This window comes from Eretmochelys imbricata, chromosome 24, assembly GCF_965152235.1.
Source record: "Eretmochelys imbricata isolate rEreImb1 chromosome 24, rEreImb1.hap1, whole genome shotgun sequence".
NCBI lineage: Eukaryota > Metazoa > Chordata > Testudines > Cheloniidae > Eretmochelys > Eretmochelys imbricata.
Window position 1 is genome coordinate 4,911,179 of NC_135595.1, and position 21,956 is coordinate 4,933,134.

General features: G+C 46.4%; 1 protein-coding gene across 3 annotated transcripts in view; it reads right to left on the minus strand.

The window, feature by feature from the left end:
- Nucleotides 1-9,176: 9,176 nt before the first annotated feature.
- The window catches only part of MEF2D (myocyte enhancer factor 2D), a 168,703-nt gene continuing 155,923 nt past the window's right edge, over nucleotides 9,177-21,956 (minus strand). For 2 of the 3 annotated variants that reach the window (XM_077841317.1, XM_077841316.1), the window contains 3 exons: nucleotides 18,984-19,113; nucleotides 14,322-14,499; nucleotides 9,177-9,530 (listed from right to left, as the gene is read on the minus strand). In XM_077841317.1, coding sequence (XP_077697443.1) covers nucleotides 9,203-9,530; nucleotides 14,322-14,499; nucleotides 18,984-19,113 — 636 coding nt within the window. In that variant the 3' untranslated portion in view covers nucleotides 9,177-9,202. The remainder of the gene's footprint in view (nucleotides 9,531-14,321; nucleotides 14,500-18,983; nucleotides 19,114-21,956) is intronic. The other variant, XM_077841319.1, reaches the window with a different exon arrangement.

Genomic DNA, 21,956 nt, shown 5'->3' on the forward strand with positions numbered 1-21,956 from the left:
TATATATATATATATATATATATATTCTTTTCCTGCAATATCTCTTAAGAGAGCCACTAAAAGAAATAAATATTTCTCTCTAGATTACCCGTCCATGTGGTTATTAAAAGTTTTACAATGTTTATCCTAGAGCTGGTCAAAACGTTTCAAATTGTGAAATTTGTGAGGGTGGGGTTTTTTAAGCCAGTCAATGTTTATTTTTCAAAATTTCAATGGAATTTGCTGGCCCCAAAAAAGAACTTTTTTAAAATAAAAAAAAAAATCAATGTGTTTATTCAGATGGATGAGATTTTTCAGCAGTGTGGAAGTTAGACAATTTTCTTTGCTTCCTGCTGCCCAACACAGTTGCTCTTGGGTTGTTTTTTTTCAACCGGCTCTGTTTACACCAAATTCTGCCCTCAATTATATCCCCACGTGAGCTTCTGGGTAGTAATATTGCTTTATGGTTGTATAACTGAGGGTGGGGTGGGGGATTAGCATAAGACCCTTGGTGTGCAAAATTTCAGAAAACCGTATGATTTGTTGCTGATAAAATATGTACTATGGAGGAAATTTGGGCTAAGCTTGAAGGAACGAGTGGTCGTAGGAGTGCCGAGTTTGAAGAGAACTCAGTTAGCACAGCCATCTCCCCAGTACAGGGATTCCAAAATGATGCCCCCTCCCCCAATGCTGAGAACCTCAGCATGGCTCCACTGGCTCCAATTTACACCAGCAGAGGATTTGGCCCCATGTGCTTCGCTGCCTAAGTCCAGAGGTGGGCTCAGACTGCAACAACGCTCTGGATTTTGATCTCCCTGATTCGCAGCTGCCCGGCCCCTTGTTCGCTCATTGACGTCAGTGCAATAGGAGTGTGACACTACCAGATGAAACGGCAGTGTTTTACACTCACTTTGCAGCGGTGCCAGTGATTACAGGAGAAGCGGGCCCTTTGTGTTTGGCTTTCACCCACTATAGAGATAGGACCCAAATATGAAATTTGCATTCAGAGCCGACCCCCGAAAGTGAAGGGGTGGTAGGGTCCAGAATTTTCCTGTCGGCTTATCCCCATTCAGTACTTCATTCAATCCAATTTATACCCCTTCCCATATGCAATGGTACCTGATTGCTACTGGGTAACTCTGTTAGGAGTTTGGCTATCCATTTGCTTCCAAGCTTGCATTCTCCTTCACCCAGGCCCCTTTACACCACTCTGGCAGCATAAAGGGGCCTTTTTTAACGTAGGTGCAACTGTAACTGACTCTGACTTTGAGATCCCTTTACTCTGCTGGGGAATCAGGCTCTGTAAAATGTATCTCCAATCTCTAGTCTGCACTCTGCTCCAGCTTGAGCGAGATCTTCTCTCTGCCCTTCTAATGCAGGAGATGTCATGTCCCATAGCCTGATTGCACCTTTGACAATATTTTGCTGCAAACCCAAATTTTGAAAATACACCGATCTCTGAAATTTTGCTGCCCCTGCTCCGCACCCCAGTTCCTTATTCAGAAAGAGGTGAATCAAACCTAACCCCTTTCCTTAAGGGATGACAGGAAATATATTATTATTTTTGAAGTGGCCTAAAATTTCCATAAGCCTTAGGGCTCCAAACCCACAATCTGGCCCAACGCAGTCATATGGTCTCTGTCATGGCCAAACATAAGCACACTCGGGTTGAAATGAACAGCAACCAGGGCACCAAAATGCTACAACTCCCAGGAGCACCATCTCTGATGTATATGGAAGAAACTCCTGATCCAATTTCATTCACTGGAATCTACTCGACAAAATATGACTTTGAACAGGAGCCTAGCGTTGTGTTTGATTCTTAATTTACCCAGGAAATCCTCAGTGCACGTCTTGATTTGTCTCACGCCCCATCCTTGAAGGACAATTTTGTTCTCCTGATGGGTTAAAACAGTCTTTGATGGAGCATTTAACCTATGGTTAAAATCTGTTCATAACCTAGGCTATGCCCTACATTTTTGGTGTTGGTAGGGAAGGTACCACACATCAAAGCAAACCCCACATCTGAGTCGCTTGAGAAGTAAACCTGTTACACAAAGGACTCTTTAGGTTGCTCTGGCCGCATAAAGCAGCTTTAAGATCATGCCATTGTAGCTCTTCCACAGCAATGTAAAGAGATCTTAGTGTAACTTCAAATAGGCCCCTTGTATTTAACCCCAGAGTATGGATGTTGAAGGATCCACATAGGTTTCAAGAAGGAAAAGATCAGAAACAGACTTTGGTAAATAACCACATCTTTAGAAAGTAATATATCATTTTTTGAAACATATCAGTGCATACTTCTTATATGAAAATATACACAATTGTATTTCATTCTCAAAAAAAAAAAAAAAAAGGAACAATTAAAAACAAAAGCAAACTAGCCAAACACAATATATTAGCTGTTTTTCATTGTTGTCATCATTTAAATTTTTTTTTTAACGCTACACTTTGTTCAGGTTACACTTTTTTTGTCTTTTTTTGTTTGTTTTTGTTTTTTGTAAATGTTTTTTTCTTCATGCATTTTACACCTTTTATAGCTTTTGAGAATAAATAAGCTCCATTTGCTTCCATATCTCTAAAAACTGCAGCATTTGAACTGTTTGTCATTTAAATCGTGCAATTTTTTTTTGCAACACCCCTTTTTAAAAAATGGAAAAAATATATATATATTTTTTAAAACTAAACCCTATACAACGCAAAATTCCAAATTAAAAAACAAATTATACACAATGTAACTGTCAACAGTACAGTGGAGCACGAGAAATAAAATTAAAAGATCAGAAACATATTTATAGAAGCACAAAGGAGGGTGTTGATTTCTTAGATTGTCATTCTTCTGGTTGTCTTTTGAAAATCAAGAGGCGTTTACTGGATTCTACAGTCTGTGGGGAAATAGAGAATAACCCAGACCAAAAAAACCCAAAAATCATTTCACCTGAACGGTGAAGCTAATGCGGTTGTCAAACCCCACACCCCCCACCGTCAATTCCCACGGTGCAGTCCCAACTTTCCCACAAGCCGTATTTCCAAACGGGTTGAGCCAATGCACGTTTTAGAGTCCCACCACCAGATTTCTGAAGATCACCTTTGAACCTCGGCTTTTTATTTATTTGAAATGTTAGCTGCTTGGTGCCACAGTTTAATGCCATTTTGTAACTGATTTAGCCAGTCAATTGGTGGTCTGTCTCCATCTCTCTCTCGCTCTCAAAATATATATATGCATCCAGGTTGCATTTTTATTTTCCAAGCTCTCAGCTCCAAGGTAGACATGCCAAGTTGGGAGTTAGAGTATGAAGTTAACGAGCAAAAAGATTTTTCCTCAGGTTTGTTCTACATTGATGTTCAAGCAGGTCAGATGGCTGAGTACCAGATGGTCTTTTATACCTGTCAATGGAGTTAACCATTTCGGATCCTCTTGACTACAGAATGCACTGAGAGCTGCAAATGACATTCCACCATAAGTCTCCCGACAGGAGAGAAAGTGTTTATTTGCAGGATAGTGACGGAAAAATAAAATTGATGAGAAATGCTTTGTAGTCTGCTTAATTTCAAAGCAAGGCCATGCAAAGCCTTCGGATGGATGGATGGTACCCATACATCGCTAACGTAATAAGGTGGGCGTGGTCTGATTTTAATGGTCAGCTAAATTTCAGGTTGGGGACTTCAGCTTAGATTGACATATGGAGGCAACACAAAACCTGCCACAGAGACCTCCCACATACTGCCCAGTTTGCAACACAGCCCCCCGTAGCCTGGCAAAATTCCACTCTGGATTGCGAGCCCATAGGGAAAGTAGTCAGCATTTTTACTGTGGGAAAAAAATCTGTTGACATGTGGAAATTTTTTTAACAGAACAAAAAAATAATAATAATCAAAACTTTTTCTCAAATAAAGTGTTGTCAAAGTTGCAAATTGCTCAACTTTCGAGGTCTCTTTGACAAGCAGACAGAATAATTTGTTGATTTGTCCATCATTATGGCGAGTAGGATTTTGCTCCCAAGCTGCTCCATTTTCACGATAATTTTGCAAGGCAGCAGCAGTCCCAGAATTCACCAAGGGCCAGATCCTCGGTGTAGATCAATGGAAACACACTGATTTACACCTGCTAGAGATCTAGCCCCCAGGATGAAATTCATCCGTACGCAGAGGGTCCGACATGAAATGTGTACGCCACTTAATTCCTATTTAAGCCCTATGGATTGGGTCTAATGCTCCTCTGGCCTTGATTGGGCCTTTGCACATAGAGGAATTTCATTTAAGGGAAAAAAGTCATGGTAGAAGTTATCTATGCAAGAACCTGCTAGCGAATTCATCTGAATTGCCAAACAAAGCGCTAAGTTAGCATCTGATTAAATAGGACAAGCAGCACCAGTACAGAAAGGCTGATGGGCCTGGACAATGAAGTCCTTCCTTGAGCCATAGAACCATGCAGTCAGCGGCATAGCTACTGCTATTCATTGCTCTGGAATGACTCCTCGAGGGCAGGTCAGTCTCTGTGCACGTTCAATCCATGGCCTTTCTAGTGAGGCTGCGAGCAAAGGGGTCTAATTTGCACCAGCGGCTTTTGCGATGAGAGCTCATGACCACTCGGGGAATAAACTGAAATCTGCCAAGGAGAGCTGAGTTTTAATGGCACAGATCTATTTAGAGAGGCTTTAGATCTGGGAGAATTAGGCCAAAAAAAAAAAAAATTAATGAAAAACTAATTCAACAAAAAAAATGGCCTTTTTTTTAAATAAAGGAAAGAAAAATTTCACCTCTCAAAATTAGATTTCGTTTACATTTTCCCTTTTTTTCCCCCGAAGAAACCCTGCGTTTATTGCATTGCATTTTCATGTAACTATTCATTTTTGGGTTTTGGAGGGCTTTTTCCCCCTCTCCCCTTATTGCTAATTTTGGTCGGCCAGCGTAGTTGCGTGGAAGAGTTTTTCCAAAACTGAAAATTTCCTAAACCAAAAACTTTCATTTCAAAACTGAAAATGTCCATTTTTCTAATTGAGAATTTTCAAAAATGGATCAACAACCAAAAAAAAAAGATGAAAAAGTTCCATAATGTTGTGGAAAATGTTGAAAAACAAACAAAAATGTCCTGTTTTGAAACCATCTCGCATTTTAGGGCTTTATTATTCTTATTCTTTAGCTGCTGTAATCTCAACAGGTCTCTGCTTCTCGATCTTCCATCTCGCGCTGAGTTGGAAGTATTCTAAAAGTCTAGAAACTTCTGGAATAAATGATGGGCTACAAGAAGCCGACTACACCCGCAAGTCCTACCATGACTTTTTCCTCCTCCACTTTGAAGTATTTCTGGGCCTGTTTGGTAGATCTCAAAGCCACTGAGCTTGTAGATGCTGAAAGAGAATTCGCTTTCTCAACTACCTCAAGGAGCAGCGACGAATGGTAGCAGAACTCCTCTGGCATGGGTAACTAACCCAGTGAAAACAAAGCTCCCATGCACCAAGCTGTGTAAACACCACTGCAGAACTGAGATGCCCCTGCAGGTTTGGTGGGGGACCATGATCCCAAGCGGAGGATAAACATAAAAGGCAGGATGGGAGATCAGGTAAGGAAATAAACTGAGCCCTGATATTAATGCTCATCCATTCGCAAATGCAGGCGAAAGGAGGGACTCAAGGTTTGTCAGCTGTTATCTGCGGGAGTTCCCAAAAGCCCTTCGGGACAAGATTCCTGAGCTAACTGCACTGGCTTCCCTTCTCATTTCAATTCGCTGACCCCGGGACAGCGGTGGGGAAGGAGGCAGGAGTGGGGATACCCAGAGTGGAGAACAAAGCATTTGAAGATCTTACCTAATGATGAGAGAGGAACCTGCCTGTCCACAGCCTCACCAGCGTTTGCTAGTTGGGCAATGAACTGGAGGTACAGCACACATGTGTAAACTGAACCAATATTCACAGGGAGAAGAATGCCCCCCTCTGTCGCCACTCACCCCCCAGTCTCCCATGCTCCCTGTACCTCGGATGACCATGCACGTTGCCCATTCCTCAGCTGGTGTCAATCTGGCGTTTACATGTCAATGTACACCAGCAAGGATGTTGCCCTTTGGTTTACTTTATTTTGGGGAGGGAGGCTTGGGGTGGGGGGTTAAAAGTGAAAAATGTGTTCCTGCCTGCTGGAGATCAAGGGGCAAAATAAAAAAGATCAGAGATGTATGGGATGGGAAATTAAAGGAGTAGATTATTGAGGGAGAGGGGAGTCAGCTTGGCATTTCTGATTGGAATGTCCAGCGGCTGCCATTTAAACACAGCTGTGAACCATGGTGATGCCTTGCAGCTGCGCCAAGCCTTATGTGACACCAACGTGGCAAAGGGGTAAGTTTGAGTGACCTGAGACCCGCAGTGGAGAAATATGCCATCTCCTGACTTTGAACAGATCTTCTAATTCCACACACTACCCCTAGAGGCAATAACCAAAGGGGACAAAGGCCCCATCAGATAACTGCTTAACATAATCACATGGCTCCCGGCCTACTGAAGTGAATGGGAGCTTTGTACCATTTACTTCAATGCAACCAGGGATTTGGCAGGATGGCTGGAATTCAACCCATGCAGATACGCCAGCCCCATGTCTATACATCACTAGAAACCCCCCAAACAGGACTTAAGTGGTACACGGGCCTCTGCCTGGGGTGAATTTTAGCCTACACGAATATGCACTAAGCACATAAGCTCTCTCTCAGCTCAACCCTTAGGCATATATCTTGCTACCACTGAAATCAGTGGCAAAGCTCCCATGGACATCAGTGGGAAGTCAGATCAAAGGATCTGGTCCCTTACAGAATGTATTTTTTTGTCCTGCTAATTCATAAACCTGATCAGGGTTTTATCAGTCTCTGTTTGTACTATGACTCGGATAAAGTCTTATAGTGACAACGTTGTCATCTGTAAAGGTTAAGCAGGAGAAACGTTAATTTCCCTTCCACAACGTGTGTGTTTCTGCTCATTGGATAGTATAAAGCTTTAGCTGAGCCGATTATAGTATATTAGGGTCGGGTCAGTACAGTACATTGGTGGTAATATTGTCAGGAGGGGATGAAGATGCATGTTCTGTTCCATCTGTGATGTAGCTAACTGCCTGAGCCACTGTGACAGTAGAAATCAGCTTGAATGGCTTGCACTGGAAGAAAGTATCACAGGGCGATGCCCTCACCAGTTTATACTGTGCTGACTTCCCACAGTTGAATCCCTAATGTAAACTGTTAAGTTGGAGTTTTTCAAATCACAAAGAAAATTTTAATCAAGGTTTTGATTTTAAAAAATAAATGGGAGGGAAGATCAGTAAAAGGCTTGCCGTTTTTTTTTTTATTTTCACCTATTTTGCGACCAAGCGATAGTACAGCCCAGAACTTTTGAGTTTCAAAATGATGACCAAAAAGTTCTGGATTTGGATGAGGGGGAGGGGAAGGAAAACAATTTTCAATGAAATTTTTGTACATTTTCCCCTAATTCTTCAACCAGGTGTAGAATTGACCAGAACTTTCCAATTTCAAATTACTGGTGCAAATTTTGCATCTTGAGGAAGAAAAAGAGTTGATGACATTTTTGCAAATATTCCTCACTTGTTGTTCAAGGGCCTTTTCAGAATTCTTCAAATTTCAATGAAAAATTAGAATTTCAATGAAAAAAAATCTTTAGAAATGTCCATGAATCATTTTTCCTGTTTTTTTAAATCAGCTCTAATTTAAATCTACAACTTCACCGACATCTAATTAGTATGAATTTTAATTGATGTGAGATTTAGACATTTCTTTATCATTTTCCCCATCTGTCGTTGGCGAAACTGTGTTATTAAAAAAAAAGATCTTTTCCCCCACTTGTAAATATTTTTTTTATTCAGGTATATGCAATAGTTCCCCTTTGTACCATTCTAGACCTCAGTGGGGTGTCCGAAAAACTGCCATTTGCAAAGGTGGGTGGCACTAATCTGACGATCTATCAGTGGGGATGTTTTCTTTAATTAAATTTCATCTGAACTGCCAGAAAAAGCCCTAAAAATCAGGGGCCTGATTCTCATTTACACTAAGGTCCTCGATATGGTTCTGGCAGTGCAAAGTGACCTTTAAGTGGCATGGATTATACTAAGATTTGCTAGACTGCTCACCAATTATACAATGCAGCTCGGGTGACTTACACTAGCTGAGAATCTGGCCCTATAGATTACACTGGGAAAGCTCTCTTTGCATGGATGATTATTAGTATTCATTTTTAATTTGGCAACATAATTGGAGTTGAAACTGATTAGATGAAGCCAAGCCTCCTAACTGGCATATTGATCAGTATTCTGATCTTTCCAAGCGTGCCGGGCTGTGAGAGTGAGCTACATACAGAGCAGAGATATGGCATCTGACCCACCAGCACTGGCAGGTTACCAGTTCATGCTGGGTGACATCCACCCCTGTTGTGCTGAGGGGCCAGGAAAGGAAGGCATCATGTAAGTCTCACTGAAGTGCTATGTTTTTGAGTGGAACTTAAAGCAGTGCATATACCTCACACTGGCCATTCTGCACGGCAGTCACGGTTACCCTCTGACTGGGAGCATGGGGTGCAAAAAAATCTCAGCTGTATTTGAATTTGGCTGCAAAGGGCTTGCACATCAGTGGGAGTTTAGAGTGCACAGAGCCTTGTGAATCTGGAACTAAAATGTGCATAGGGATGTGTGTGCATAAGAAATTCTCTGCATCCAAATAGAAGTCTTAGTGCAGTTCCTTCAGAACCCTTCTCATCAAAGGCACTCTTCTCTCACAATTAGGTCCAACCTTACAAGCTGGGCACGCATCTCGAGCCCTCCCCGACTTCCAATCGCCAGTGGGTGAATTTTATCGACAACAACCTAGCACGCACGCCCGACACTTGCTCACTGGGATAAGTGATTGATTTTTTTTTGGTGACACGTTCCTTCCCCCCCACTCCCCCTTATTCTTGATTCTAAGCTGCTCTCAGCCATGGAGTGCCTTACGTATTGCAAACGTTGCCTGCTGCACTAGAATGAATGCCTACAAAATCCTAAAGCTATTTCTCAGGCAGTTTATAATATGTCCCCGCCCCCACCCCAAACCCAGTTAGCTCCACCCCGGCCCTCCCTTTTCCCCCCTCCCAACCCTGCCACTGGTAACAATCCCACCCCCACCCCCACCCCCCCAACACACACATCTGCCCGCCCCCACCCGGACATGAGCAGAAAGTAGCTCGAAGAGAGTTGGGACTGGTTATGTTACCCAGGTGTCCAGCCGCACGCGCTTTACGGACGGGCTCTCTCCCTCGGCCTCGGTCGTGGGTCTCAGGAGGCCGAGGGACGAGCCGAAATCGGCTCTGGCGGGGTCATCCCGCTCGTTGCCTTCATAGGAGCTGGCGTTGCTGCTGAGGCTGTCGACGGGAGAACGCCCCGTCGGCTCGTGCCGGCTCTGGTGCGGGAAGGAGCTGAGCGGCGTGGCAGTGTTACGTTCCCGGTTGGGCGAGACAGGCTCCGACTTGATGCTGATGTTGGGGTTGGTGTTGACAGTCAACGTGGTGGTGTGAGATAAGTGACCCCCTTGTCTGCAGGTGGCAACGGAGGGATGGAGAGTGGAGAGAGGGAAAGGGGAGACAGGAGAAAAGAAGGGAAAGGGGGAAGGGAGGAGAAGACGAGGGGGAGAAAACGTAGAGGGGTGCACATGTGGGATAGTGAAGGAATAAGAGACAGATGCAGAGAAGGTGAAAAAGAAAGATGGAGAAAGGGGAAGAGAGAAATATTGATAATTAACATTTGTAAAGGTCTTTTCTATCATAGAAATTCAGAGATCTTATCATCCATCCATCTCAGTGCAGTTTAATATTATCAGTCTATACAGTTGAAGCTGAGACAGGGAGAAAGGAAATAACTTGCCCCCAAATCACTGAGATCTGGGGCAGACTCAGGGTGAGAACCCAAGTCTCTTAAAGCCCAGCCTAATGCTTTAGCACAAGACCTGGCATCCTCCAGCCCCATTAAGGCCCCTTTATGCTGCTCCCTCACGAGAACCTGGCCCCTAATGTTCAGCAGTGAAACCCGCTGTGTTAGCAATCACAGCACAGCATCAAATGTGCTTCCTCGAAGGGCGAAGGGCGTCTGTGGCATGAGGGAGTCATCGGGGTTGCCTGGAATTAAAAATCCTTGGGTGCTTCTGTAACTGGCCAGCTGCCATGGATGGTTTGATTGTTCTGGGGCCAGAAAGATGCTACTCCTTGCTACGCAGCTATTGCCGACGGAATAGCTTGCTGCTGCTAGTGGGCTCGGAAAGGCCATACAGTCATGGAGAATGCACTAGACGGGGAACCAGGAGAGGTGCACTCTGCTCTCGGCCACGCTGCCGGCCGACGTGACCCTGAGCCTGTCACTTCCTCTCTCTGTGGATCTCTTTCCCATCCCAGCCTTTGTTTGTCTTGTCTAATTAGACTCTAAGCCCTGTAGCTCGAAGCTTGTCTCTTTCACCAAGGGAAGTGGGTCCAATAAAAGATACTGCCCCACCCACCTCCTCTCTTTCATATCCTGGGACCAACCCGGCTACAATAACACGACAGAAAACGTTAGTTGAAAATGACAAAATATGAATTAAAAATTTTCACCGGGATAAACCATTTTCTAGCCAGTTCTATTAGGCTGTCAGCTCTTTGGAGAAAAGACGGGCTCTTACTATGGCTTGGTCTATACGAGGAAATTAGCTTGGCAAACTAAGTCGCTCAGGGGTGTGAAAAAGCCAACCCCATGAGTGACCCAGTACAGACCCCCAATACAGACAGCACTAGAATTCTCCCGTCAGCCTAGCTACTGCCTCTCGGGGAGGCGGATTGCCACACTGACGGGAGAACCCCTCCCATCGTTATAGGTAGTGTCTTCAGGGACGCACTACAGTGGCGCCCCTGCGTGTAGACAAGCCCCCTAAATGTCTGTTGCAGCCCCTAGCACAATGCGGGGGGATCTTGGTTAGGTCCTCTAAGCACAGTTCTGTGTTTGTACAGTGCCTAGCACACTGGAGTGCTGCTGGTCCATGAATAGGGCACCTAGGCACTATGGCAGGGGCAGGCAAACTTTTTGGCCTGAGGGCCACATCGGGTTTCCAAAATTGTATGGAGGGCTGGTTAGGGAAGGCTGTGTCTCCCCAAACAGCCAGGTGTGGCCCGGCTCCCGCCTCCTATCCGAACCCCCTGCTTCTCTCCCCCTGACGGCTCCCCCGGGACTTCTGCCCCATCCAACCCCACCCCGTCCCCTTACGGCTCCCCTGGGACTCCTACCCCATCCACTACCCCCTGCTCCCTGACTGCCCCCGGAACCTCTGCCCCTGACTGCCCCCTGCCACCCCATCCAACCCCCCCTCTCCTTCCTGACTGCCCCCCTGGGACCCCTGCCCCATCCAACCCCCCCTATTCCCTGCCCTCTGACCACCCCAACCCCTACCCACACCCCTGACACCTGACCAGCACCCCCCAACTCCCCTGCCCTCTATCCAGCGCCCCCTGCTCCCTGCCCCCCCTACTGCGCCGCCCAGAGCACCGGGTCAGGCCGTGGTTCTGCAACTGCGCTGCCCGGCAAGAGCTCGCAGCCCCGCTGCCCAGCGCATTGCACAGGTGCGCTGAGGCTGCGGGGGAGGGGGAACAGCAGGGGAGGGGCCGGGGGCGAGCCTCCCGGGCCAGGAGCTCAGGGGCCGGTTAGGAGGGTCCCGCGGGCCACACGCAGTTTGCCCACCTCTGCACTAAGGCAATACAAGTAAACCATCGTCATCAGATGAAGTGACCAGCTTCACGCGACTGAGCCTATAACACGCCCTTCTGATTCCAGCCAGTAGATGGCAGTGGCGGGCACACACCCAGTAGCCGGCTGACTGCAGCATTCTCCTCTGTGCCGATAGTCCGAATACACTCTGATCCCCTTCCCTGCTCCTTGCCACGCTAGAGACTTCAGCGCAGTGGCCACCCAAGCAACGCGATTCCCTTACAGCAACTGGGCCAAATCTTCAGCTGGGGAGGCTCCATCGCTGCCGATTTGCACCCTGCCGAGGAGCTGTCCCCCTCCCCGCAGTGTGTATTTCGGTCCTGCCGCGGGCAGCTATTGGGGCCGGTAGCAATGAAAAGTGTTTTGAGGGGAGAAGAGCAGGAACCCGTCCGGATTGGGGACTGAGGATCAGGCCCGTCCAGATTCCATATAATGTGAACAAACAAACTGTCCCTGTCTGGAGTGAATGCACCTTCCCAGCAGACAACCCAGCAGAACACTCTGCCCCGCTCAGCTCAGGCCAAGGACGGAGAAAGGTCACACACCCCTGCACAGACAAGGCTCCTGCTCATTCCACTGACAGCTCGGCCTGAATGCGCGGCGCTTGGTGGATCAAACCTGGCAGCCTGCCTTTGGCTCCCCCACAATCTCCCAGGCTAGGATTCCGGCAACCTGGGTCCAATTCCTGCCTCCATCACCTGTGTGTTGTGTGACCTGTGGCCAGCCACTGTGGCTATATCTGCCCTGCACCTGGGAGCAAGATGTTGCTTTGAGGTTATCACTCGGGGTCTCAAGCCCACCCCCTCCTGGGCTTGAGATCCCGAGTCGCAACATCCACACAGCTTTCCTTAGCGCACCAGCCTGAGTCTGTGGACTCCAGCTGGGAAGTTCACTCTCAGATACCCTTAGGGCTTGTCTGCATGGGGAAACTGACTGAAGTTGCTCCCTGTGTGGACACTCTATTGCAGAATAATTCCTCTGCTTGGGAAGCACCCTATTTAGTCCAGAATAAAGTGTCCACAAGGGGAGATATTGAACAAAAGCTGTTTGGGTCAGTGTCCGCATGTAGACAAACCCTTATTCTTTCTGGGATTCAATTTCCCATTTGGGAATGAGGATAATAATTCCCCCTTTGCCTATTTAGACTGCAAGATATTTGGGGCAGGAACTATCTCTCAATAAGGGTATGTCTACACAATAAAAGACCCGTGGCATGGGCATGGTTGACCCAAGTCAGCTGACTCAGGCTCGTGGGGCATGGGCTGCGGGGCTATAAAATGGCAGTGTAGATGTCTGGGCTTGGGCTGGAGCCTGAGCTCTGAGACCCCGCAAAGGGGGTAGGTCTGGGGGAAGCAACTGCATCCCATGTCCCCATAGCAAATGAAGCCTCTGGCATTAATAACAGAGTTCAGATACAGAATTCCTCAAAGCTTGTGGCTGTTTTGGTTTGGTTCATTACAGGGATATGGTATGGGCCACCCACAATGTGTACATCAGTCTCGCTACTGCTAAAACCTGGAGGCATGTCACTGGCCCATCTTAACGACAGTGGTGTCTGTAGCCTACAGTGGAATGTGTAACCGCACCGTATTATTACTCAACAGCAGCTTCAGGCAGCAGGTCCGACAGGTTCTGAACTGGTCGAGAATTTCACATTTTGCTTTGAATATTTTGCTTTCCTCTAGTGATGACACTCAAGAGAGCTAGGGCAGGTTTTTGACGGAAAAATCAGGTTTTCTACTAAATGAATTTTTTTGGCCGAAAAGTGTCCGCTTTCCACAGAAAACTTCAATTTTCATCAAAAAAACGAACCACTTATTTCAGCCCAAACACTGAAATATTTCGATTCACATAGCTTCTGTGGGGCCACATCGGAGCCGCAGCTCAGTTTCCTCCTATCCCTGCTCTTGACTACATCTCCCATGATGCACCATGCCAGGGACTCCCATGATGCAACTGCCTCCCCTCACGGGGGGGGGGGGGAACCATGGTGCATCATGGGAAATGTAGTCTGTTGAGGAAGCCCAGCTAGAGAAAATGGGAGCGTCAGGCACCTGTACTACAGCTCCCATGAGGCACCCCAGTAGAATAGAAATAGGTGAGTTTTTGATTTTTCACCAAAATGTCAACCATCTCAAACATGAAAGAAATAAGAATGTGTCCTTCTAGAGACATGTCTGGACCAAAATCTCAAAACACCTAAATTAAGGCCCTGTGAGGTAGATCAGTTTCATTCTCCTCATTTTACAACTGGGGAAACTGAGGTACAGAGCAAGGCAGTGACTTGGGAATCCATGGCAGAGCCAGGCATGGAACCCAGGAGCGCTGGCTCCACATCCCCTTTGCTCCAACCGGGAGGCAAAACTGCCTCCCCAAATCAGGAATAACTGCTATCAAAATACACATCTGCCATGTGTGTTCGAGGAAACAAATTCACTGAGGACTGAAATGCTTTCGTCTAAGCCAAGGCACAGGGCTCGATAGAGGGGTATCTGGGGGACAGACTGGATGGTCTAATGATCCCTTCTGGCCTTAAGCCCCTATGGAACCATGCAAAGATGAGCCGCTGCTCAGCGGAGGCCCTCCTCCACTTCCCTTACATTAAGTTGCTTAGTGATACAGGAACAAGATGCTGCTGTTGCTGTTGTTGTTGTTGTTGTTGCTGCTGCTGCTGCTGCTGATGTTGCTGTTGCCAGGCCGAGATGTTGCCAAGCGACAACCCGCTGGGTGAGCTGAACGCCGGGAGCGAGGGTAACTCTGCACTGGTCAGCGGATAATCTGAAACAGAAGACATGCTCTTCAGAAGCAATCCCTTCATCGCCGCTGTGGCAAAGTCGGTCTCCACACCGAATCCTGGGCTTGGCGCCTGCTACAGAAGAGGGTGGAGAGCAAATCCTTCTCCACGTTGTAACAAATCTGTAAGCAGCTCAGGGACCTCGCGGGCGTCACCGTGACGGGCACAATGGCTGCTTGGAACAGCCCAGCAAAACTGGGGATAGAACGCATATCCTCCTAGTCCAAAATCACAGACCCCTTCCGCTCAAGCTAAAGGAGAATCACCATTCAGTGTGTGCACTATAGGGCTCATGATACACAAACAACATCTCTGATTCCATCCAAGAGACTGCAGTAGCTCATGCACACACAAAGGGATTATATCCAGTACATGGAAGTGGTGTAGAAACACACACACGCTGATTCCATCCAGTAGAGGGTAGTGTATATAAACCACACACACACACTATATCCAGTACAGAATAGTAGACGATAAATACAAACATGCACACCGATTCCACCCAGTATAGGGCACTAGTGTAGACCCACACACAGAAGTACGGGGCAGTGGTGTACACATGCATACGCTTACCCAGTTAATTACACTCTGTACAGTGCACCAAGCAGGGACTGGTACGTTCCATTGATTAGAATTAGTTTACATCTGAACCAAAGACACACCTGCTTCTTAATGGAATAATCAACCTTTTATGTTTGATCAGCGTCTTATTTTGTTATGAAAGCTCCTTGAGATGCCTGGCATGATAAAAGCGGCTGCAGACATTGATCTTGCCGCTGTTTAATTGAGTTAGCTGACACATCAGCAAGGCCATCACTTTAACATACTCCATGTGATCATACTGCACAATCAGATACAAGCTATCTTTGCTTCCAAATCTGCTTCACTCCACCTTCCAGTGCCCAGCAGCCCCCTCCTCTCCTTTCTTCTCCCTCCAGCCTCAGCCTTTCAAAGATCTTGTCATCTCCTTATTTATACCGTGGTAGCAGCCAGAGGCCCCAATGTGCTAGGTGCTGTCCATGCCGAAGGCAGGAGGAGGAGAGGGCAGCCTGCTGGCTCTAAGCCGGAGCTAAGGGTCAGAGAAAGCTGAAGGCAGGGGTATATTGGAGGTGCTAACCTGCTTCCCACTGGCTCCCAGCAGAGAGGGCTTTGGGGGCTCTTACAAGGACTATTGGCACGAAGACTGTTTGGCCTCCTTCAGGGGAAGTCTTAAAGGGGAAGCTGAGGCAGCTGTACCTGTCATGCCTCTGCCACGCACGGAGAGGGGAAGTGACTGGAATCAGAACTTGTCTACCCCAGGAAGTTGCTCCCGCTCTAGATGTCTGTGTGGATGCTCTTATTTCAGTTTCAACCCGGCTCATTTCAGTTTCCCTTAAGTCGCTTAAGGATCAAGTCAACTGAATTAAACCGCTTTCTTACATTGAAATAAGAGTATTTGCACTGATTTCATTAAACTGGTTTTGAAACCAACTTTAGTTAGTTTGGGGCAACTTTCTCATGTAGACAAGGCCTTGGGCTGCCAACAGCTTGTCTTAATAGTTGCTCAACTAGGAAACAATCTTGCAATGAGCCAACAACTTTATCAAATATCAATAAACTTATAAATTTATGAACAATATTACACACCCTATTCTCATATGCCAGTGGATGGCATTCATATATACTAACTACTAGAGGTGAGCAAAAAATTGGTTGCTTTTAGTTCTAGGTTGGGTGGGGGCGTTAATTTTTATTTTTATTTTTTGGTTTTGTTTCTTTCTTTGGTTTTTTTTTTGTTTTTTTTTTAATTTGGTGGCCAAACCAAAAAAAATTAAAACATAAAAAAACCCAATTTGTTTTGAACCAAAATGGAATTTTTTCAGTGTTCCGAACAAAATGAAAAACCTAAATGGTTTCACTCAGGTCAAACCAAACGTTTTGAACATTAATTCAATTTGGCATTTTGTTTCAAAAGAGTCAAACTGAAATTAAATGTCAAAATAATTTGGTTTGATACTTTCTAAGCAAACAATTTTGACATTTTGGAGATTAGCGTTCAGGGATTTGGGGGAGTGGGGAGGAGAATGAGGTGCGGGGTTTGGCTGAAACCATTTTGCAAATTTGATCCAAATTCACAAATCGTTTTGGTGCCCTAAAAAATGCATTGTTGGGCAGGAGGGTGGGGGAACGGCAAATTTCTAGGGACAATTTTTGTGTGCGCATAGGTTTAGTAACTACACACAGAGAGATACTGGGCCTTACTTTACATTAAGGCTTCTTTACTCCACCACATTAGCGGATGTAAGTATTTTTTATATATACAATTCTTGTAACCTCACAGAGGCTAGAGATCTCTGTTATGCACCTCAATCCCAAAGAGACCATAACAGTTTTGCCAATCCCAGGTGCGTAAACAGCATGAATCATATCCCTGAAAAACCACACGACTGGCTTAAAAATCTGTTTTTTTGAGCATTCAGGAGTCATGTTTTCCAGCTCTTCTCAGCAATCATGAAGGCTAGAAATGTAATTAAACAATGAGATGACATTTCATATAATCACATGACTCCAGGAGCAGGAACTTTCAGAAAAAGACTAAATATCATAAAACGTGCTGTAAAATCAGGAGAGCTGGCCAGGCTGTGTCGCCAGAGAATTGTTTTCTGCTAAAAGAACTGACCTTTGATCAAAGGCGGTTCTGCTGTATTGCCTCAGCATTTGATTCACACACAATAGAACCAGAATTCCTGTGCACAACTCATCAGCCACTGCACCCCACCTCTCACGTTGGGCGTTTGCGATTTCAGTCTTCCCCACCCCTGCAGCGACAAACCTGCCTGCAGCAGCACGTCGCAAAGAGATGGCTGAAGGGGAGCTGAAAGGCCGCCAAAGTTACTTATGCTGATTTGCGGCACACCCACCAGAAAGTCCCACCCTTGATTCTCTGCGACTCTGTGCCTGGCTCAGTCATTTCCACCAGTTGTGAACCGTTCAGGCTTGGTAGCACTTTACAGCCACTGGGTTTGACAGCCACCAGCTTTGGCCAACGTTTGGGGATTGAACGGCAGATTTTCCCATGTGTAGAAACGTGCATTGCTATAGTTTGAGCTAATTTGGTAGGCTCCGCAGAGCAGACATAGAGGGGGACATATAATACACACGGCTGAGCGGGTTATACACTTCTCCTGGATGGAGGATGCTCACCCCAAGCCCATCTAAAGCCCAGGGCAGTTCAAATTCCAGATAACCCTAACTGGGGTTTGTGTACAGGGGGATACTCAGGGAAATTAATCTCTTTACCAAAAGGTGTGAGCTGAAAGTAGATTAGTTAAACCGGATTAAACCCCGTGTGGATGCTCTCATTCAGAATTCAGGTAGGCTTAACTGGGTTTAGTTTAATTCATTTTGGAAATGGTTATTATTTAAGAGCAGCAGATCGGCTCATCCGCTAGCATATGCACAGCAGAGAAAAATTCTGCACCGTCGAAGAGCGGCGGAAAGACGAGACCTCTTAGCTGGAAGATTTTTAGGGGAAGAGACTGTCCCCCATTGTGTGTGTGCGTGCAGCCCCCAGCACAAAGGGGCCCTGGTCTCATCTGGGGCAGCGGGACCTCACAGTAATATAAGCAATGATCATCACAATAGCAGCTCTCATACCAAGCCTTTTAGCCAAAGATTCAGGCAGCCACATTTGAACACTTCTCCCCTCTCACCCCTATGCAGAGGGTTTAGCTCAAGCCTGTGCTGCATTCATAATCTAGCCTTGCACTGGACACTCTGAGCAAGCTTGAAATCCATGCAAGGAGAGGAGACTTCTACTTGCCTGTAAGCAAACATCTGCTGGGCTACACCTATTAATTATAAGAGGGTGTTCCCCACCCACCTACTCCAGGCTCTTCCAGACAAACAGCTTCATACAACATTTTTACAAGATATTCTCTGAGCAGGTGCCAAACTGTGTTATACAAGAAACCAATAAACCTTCCATTCTGCACGGGTGTGGGACAAGTTCCAGAGACACAGTGCCTTTTCTGGGGACAGGTGTTCCATAACCTTCCTCTCTCTTTCTTCCTAGCCCCAATCAGTTAGCATCTGGCTTATGCCCAGAAGGATGTTGGGTTTTGGTCTGGATGCTCATTTGCACTAAGTCTTCTTTACACTGCATTGGAAGCATAAAAGGGCCATGAAGTGGATGTAACTGCCATTAGCACCCGCTTCAAGGCACCTTTAGATTGCCACAATGGAGTAATGAGGCCTTAGTGTAAATGAGAATCATGGCCTTAAAATCCTTACTGATATAACAGTGGATGTTCTCATTATCCATATAAATGACCACTCTTTAAAAATAAAAAATACTGCTACACTCTTATCCTCAGTGATATCTTGTGGCAATGAGTTCCACAGGATGTTATGCATTGTGTGGGAAAAGTCGGCAACATCCTGGCGGCGGTTCCAATCAACACCATCATTTCATGTCCATCGCACTTACCTGTGTTGTATGCTGTGGGCATGGCAGAGAAAGGCAGGCCCTGGGTCAACAAACTTGGAGTGGCCACCGAAACGACTGGCGTGGTTAAAGAATGAGTTGCTTGGGAGACTCCTAACCTCTGTGCATTCTGCTGGGGAAGCAAATGGAGAAGGAATTATAAGCTGGATGCATTTAAACCACCGGTGGGTTAGCTTTCCAAAATCTCGTCTGTAACCGCCGACTGCAGGGCTCCTGGCACCTACCCCTGGGCACTGTTCGAGACAGAGCAGTAGGCTAGACGGAGCGCTGGTCTGAGCCACTCGGGAAATTCCTGTACACAGCAGACTAAAACACCAGACCACTTTCAAATCCATCAGTTACCAGCTCTCAGGACCCGTATGACCTCCGGTAGCTGGATCATTTTACGTTGGGTTTTATTTTATTCTTTTCCTTCTGATGTTTAAAATACCCCGGGCCTGATTCTCCATGGCACCAAGGTGCCATTTCCCTGCCAGAGCAGGGAAAAGAGGCCTTCGTTTAAAGGAGAATATCGTTCCATGTAACTTGCCTTAAGTAAACCAGCCAAAGCGAATTGGTTCAAAGAGATGGTTGTTTTTTAAACAAACCAGCAGGGGAGGCTGTAGCAGTGCTTTCAGGGACATTCACCCCGCAGAGAGGTCTCCTATGTGCCACTTATGTCCCACTTAAATCCTATTTTGCTGGCTTGCATAGGTCTCGTGCTGGCACTCTGCACAGTGGTGAATTTTACCCTTAAGAAAAATGCCCTGAGGTTGCTCTAATTTACACACCAGGGGCTGGAAAGACTATTTATCTTAAGTAATTATCTGGCTCCCCTCCCTCCATACGTGAGCATGCTACATCTTTAACGCATTTTGTCCTCACAACCCCCCTTGTGAAGTAAGGCAGTGCTATCATTGTACAGATGTGGAAACTGAGGCACGGAGAGACTTTGACTTGTCCAAGGTAATTTATACGCAGTTCAAGGACCCTTTATGTTACAGAACAGTCTGAAGGGATTCTGGTGATATTGAGGATCAGGCCCGAGAAGTACAAAGAAGACTTAAAGCTATCTTAACTTCCTCCATCCCTGTATTGAACGTGCCTGAGAATCAGCCCCCAGGACTTCCCTGGGAATCGAGGGTACATCTCTTGGCAGTGCTGGATGGGGCCCTGAGTGAGATTTGTGGGCCTCAGTCATAAACATGCCCCCATTTTAAGAGTGGCCCGAGGCCCACTGAGGCCCCAAACATGCTGCCCTGGGATATCAGCACTTAACCCCTCCCCCCAGTTATTTGGGTGGATCTGAGGGCAAGATTAGGCCCTGTTTGCAAATCAGATAATCCGGGCTGCCTATGCTAATCTGATTTAAATCAGACTCAAGAGGCTTGACTCTAATCCGTGGCACCTGGGCACATGTAACCCAGTGAAGCCCGAAACAGAATCCAGCTTAGACCGTGCTTGGCATGGCACGATGCCTGCTGGGTCATTTAGGGCCCCGGTTGAGACAGCGAGTTGCTGTCTGCGCCCGGTAATGGGAGTTCAGGGCGACAGCTGCCTTGCGGGTTGAGAACGACAAGGAACAAGGGAACCATGTCAGAAAACGGCACATGAAGATGCCGCCAGGAGACCTCAGCTGTGCGGATCTGATTTACCCAGGAAGAGTTCAGAGACGACGAGACGGGTGCTATAGGCCTCTAGACAGAGACAGATTCAGACAGGATTCATGCTCAAGACTGATGCAACTCCCGAGCCTCCCCACTCCACCACGCCTTAGCATTTAAAGGCACCAAACGGTCAGTCAGCGTCTCCTTAGCCTGGCAGCACCCTGTTTCAGAAGCCAGCTCTTTGCAAAGCAGCAGGTCGGTGAACTGATCGGCTCCAAATAACCAAGAGCAGACGATTATATGGGCTATAATGACTAAACCTTAAGGCTGGAGAAACTGGTTTCCCAGGCGCTCATCCTGCAGCCAACGATAGCCCGGGCTGTGACCACTGCCCCATGGGTTAAGAGTATTTAAGACAAATGCCTTAGTGGTGGCTAGGATTTAGTTTGGGGTCCAGCCAGCCCACGGTAACAAGCCAAGACGACGATTACCTTCTGGGATTGGGAGCAGTGTGCTGCTCTGACCCTGACCTTCCAAAAGCCATTTTTTGTCTTCTCTGGCTCCTGAGAAGCCAATGTACAGACCTTACCTGAGCTCCTAGGCAAGGGGAAAGAAAATCAGAGCTGGGATCCACCAGCCAAAGGACCATGCACCACTTCAGTCTCATTTCAAGGGCCCGGTTCCCCCACTGCCTTGCACATGGAGCCTGATTTACATTTACACTAAGGCCTTGCCTACACTAGAAAGGGTGTCACTCTCACTTTAAGGTCCCTTTACATAACCGGAGCAGTGTAAAGGAACCTTAGAGTAAATGGGAATCAGGCCCCTTCTGAGTCACACCAGCGCAAAACAAGTGCAAAGATTGGTGGTATTTTGCATTTACTTTGCCCAAGGTAAAGGGCAAGAGAGAATCAGGCCCTTAGTTCTCAGACTAGGATTTACGTGGAATTTGTAAGGGTACGTCTACAAGGAGAAGTTATCTCAGAAAAAAGTAGGATGGAAATTTCAGGGCTTGTCTACACCTGGGGTTATTCTGGAACAGTTATTCAGGAATAACTCCATGTATAAAGGCTCTTATTCTAGAATAAGAGTGCCTTAATCAGCTTCATCCGCTTTGGAAGTTGGCCCACACATGGAGTTACTCAAGAATAGGTATTCTGTTTTAAATTACCTTAATCTGGAGTAAATCTAGCGTGTAGACAAACCCTAAAGCACTATAGCTATTCCAGAATACAAGTGTCCACACAAGAGTTCTTCTGGAATAGTTTTTGTAGAACAGTTTATTGCACAATAGCTATTCCGTTCAATTCCTCCAATGTAGACAAGGCCTTTAGATTTTCTGCAGACCCTCTGCACAGGAGTGAATTTG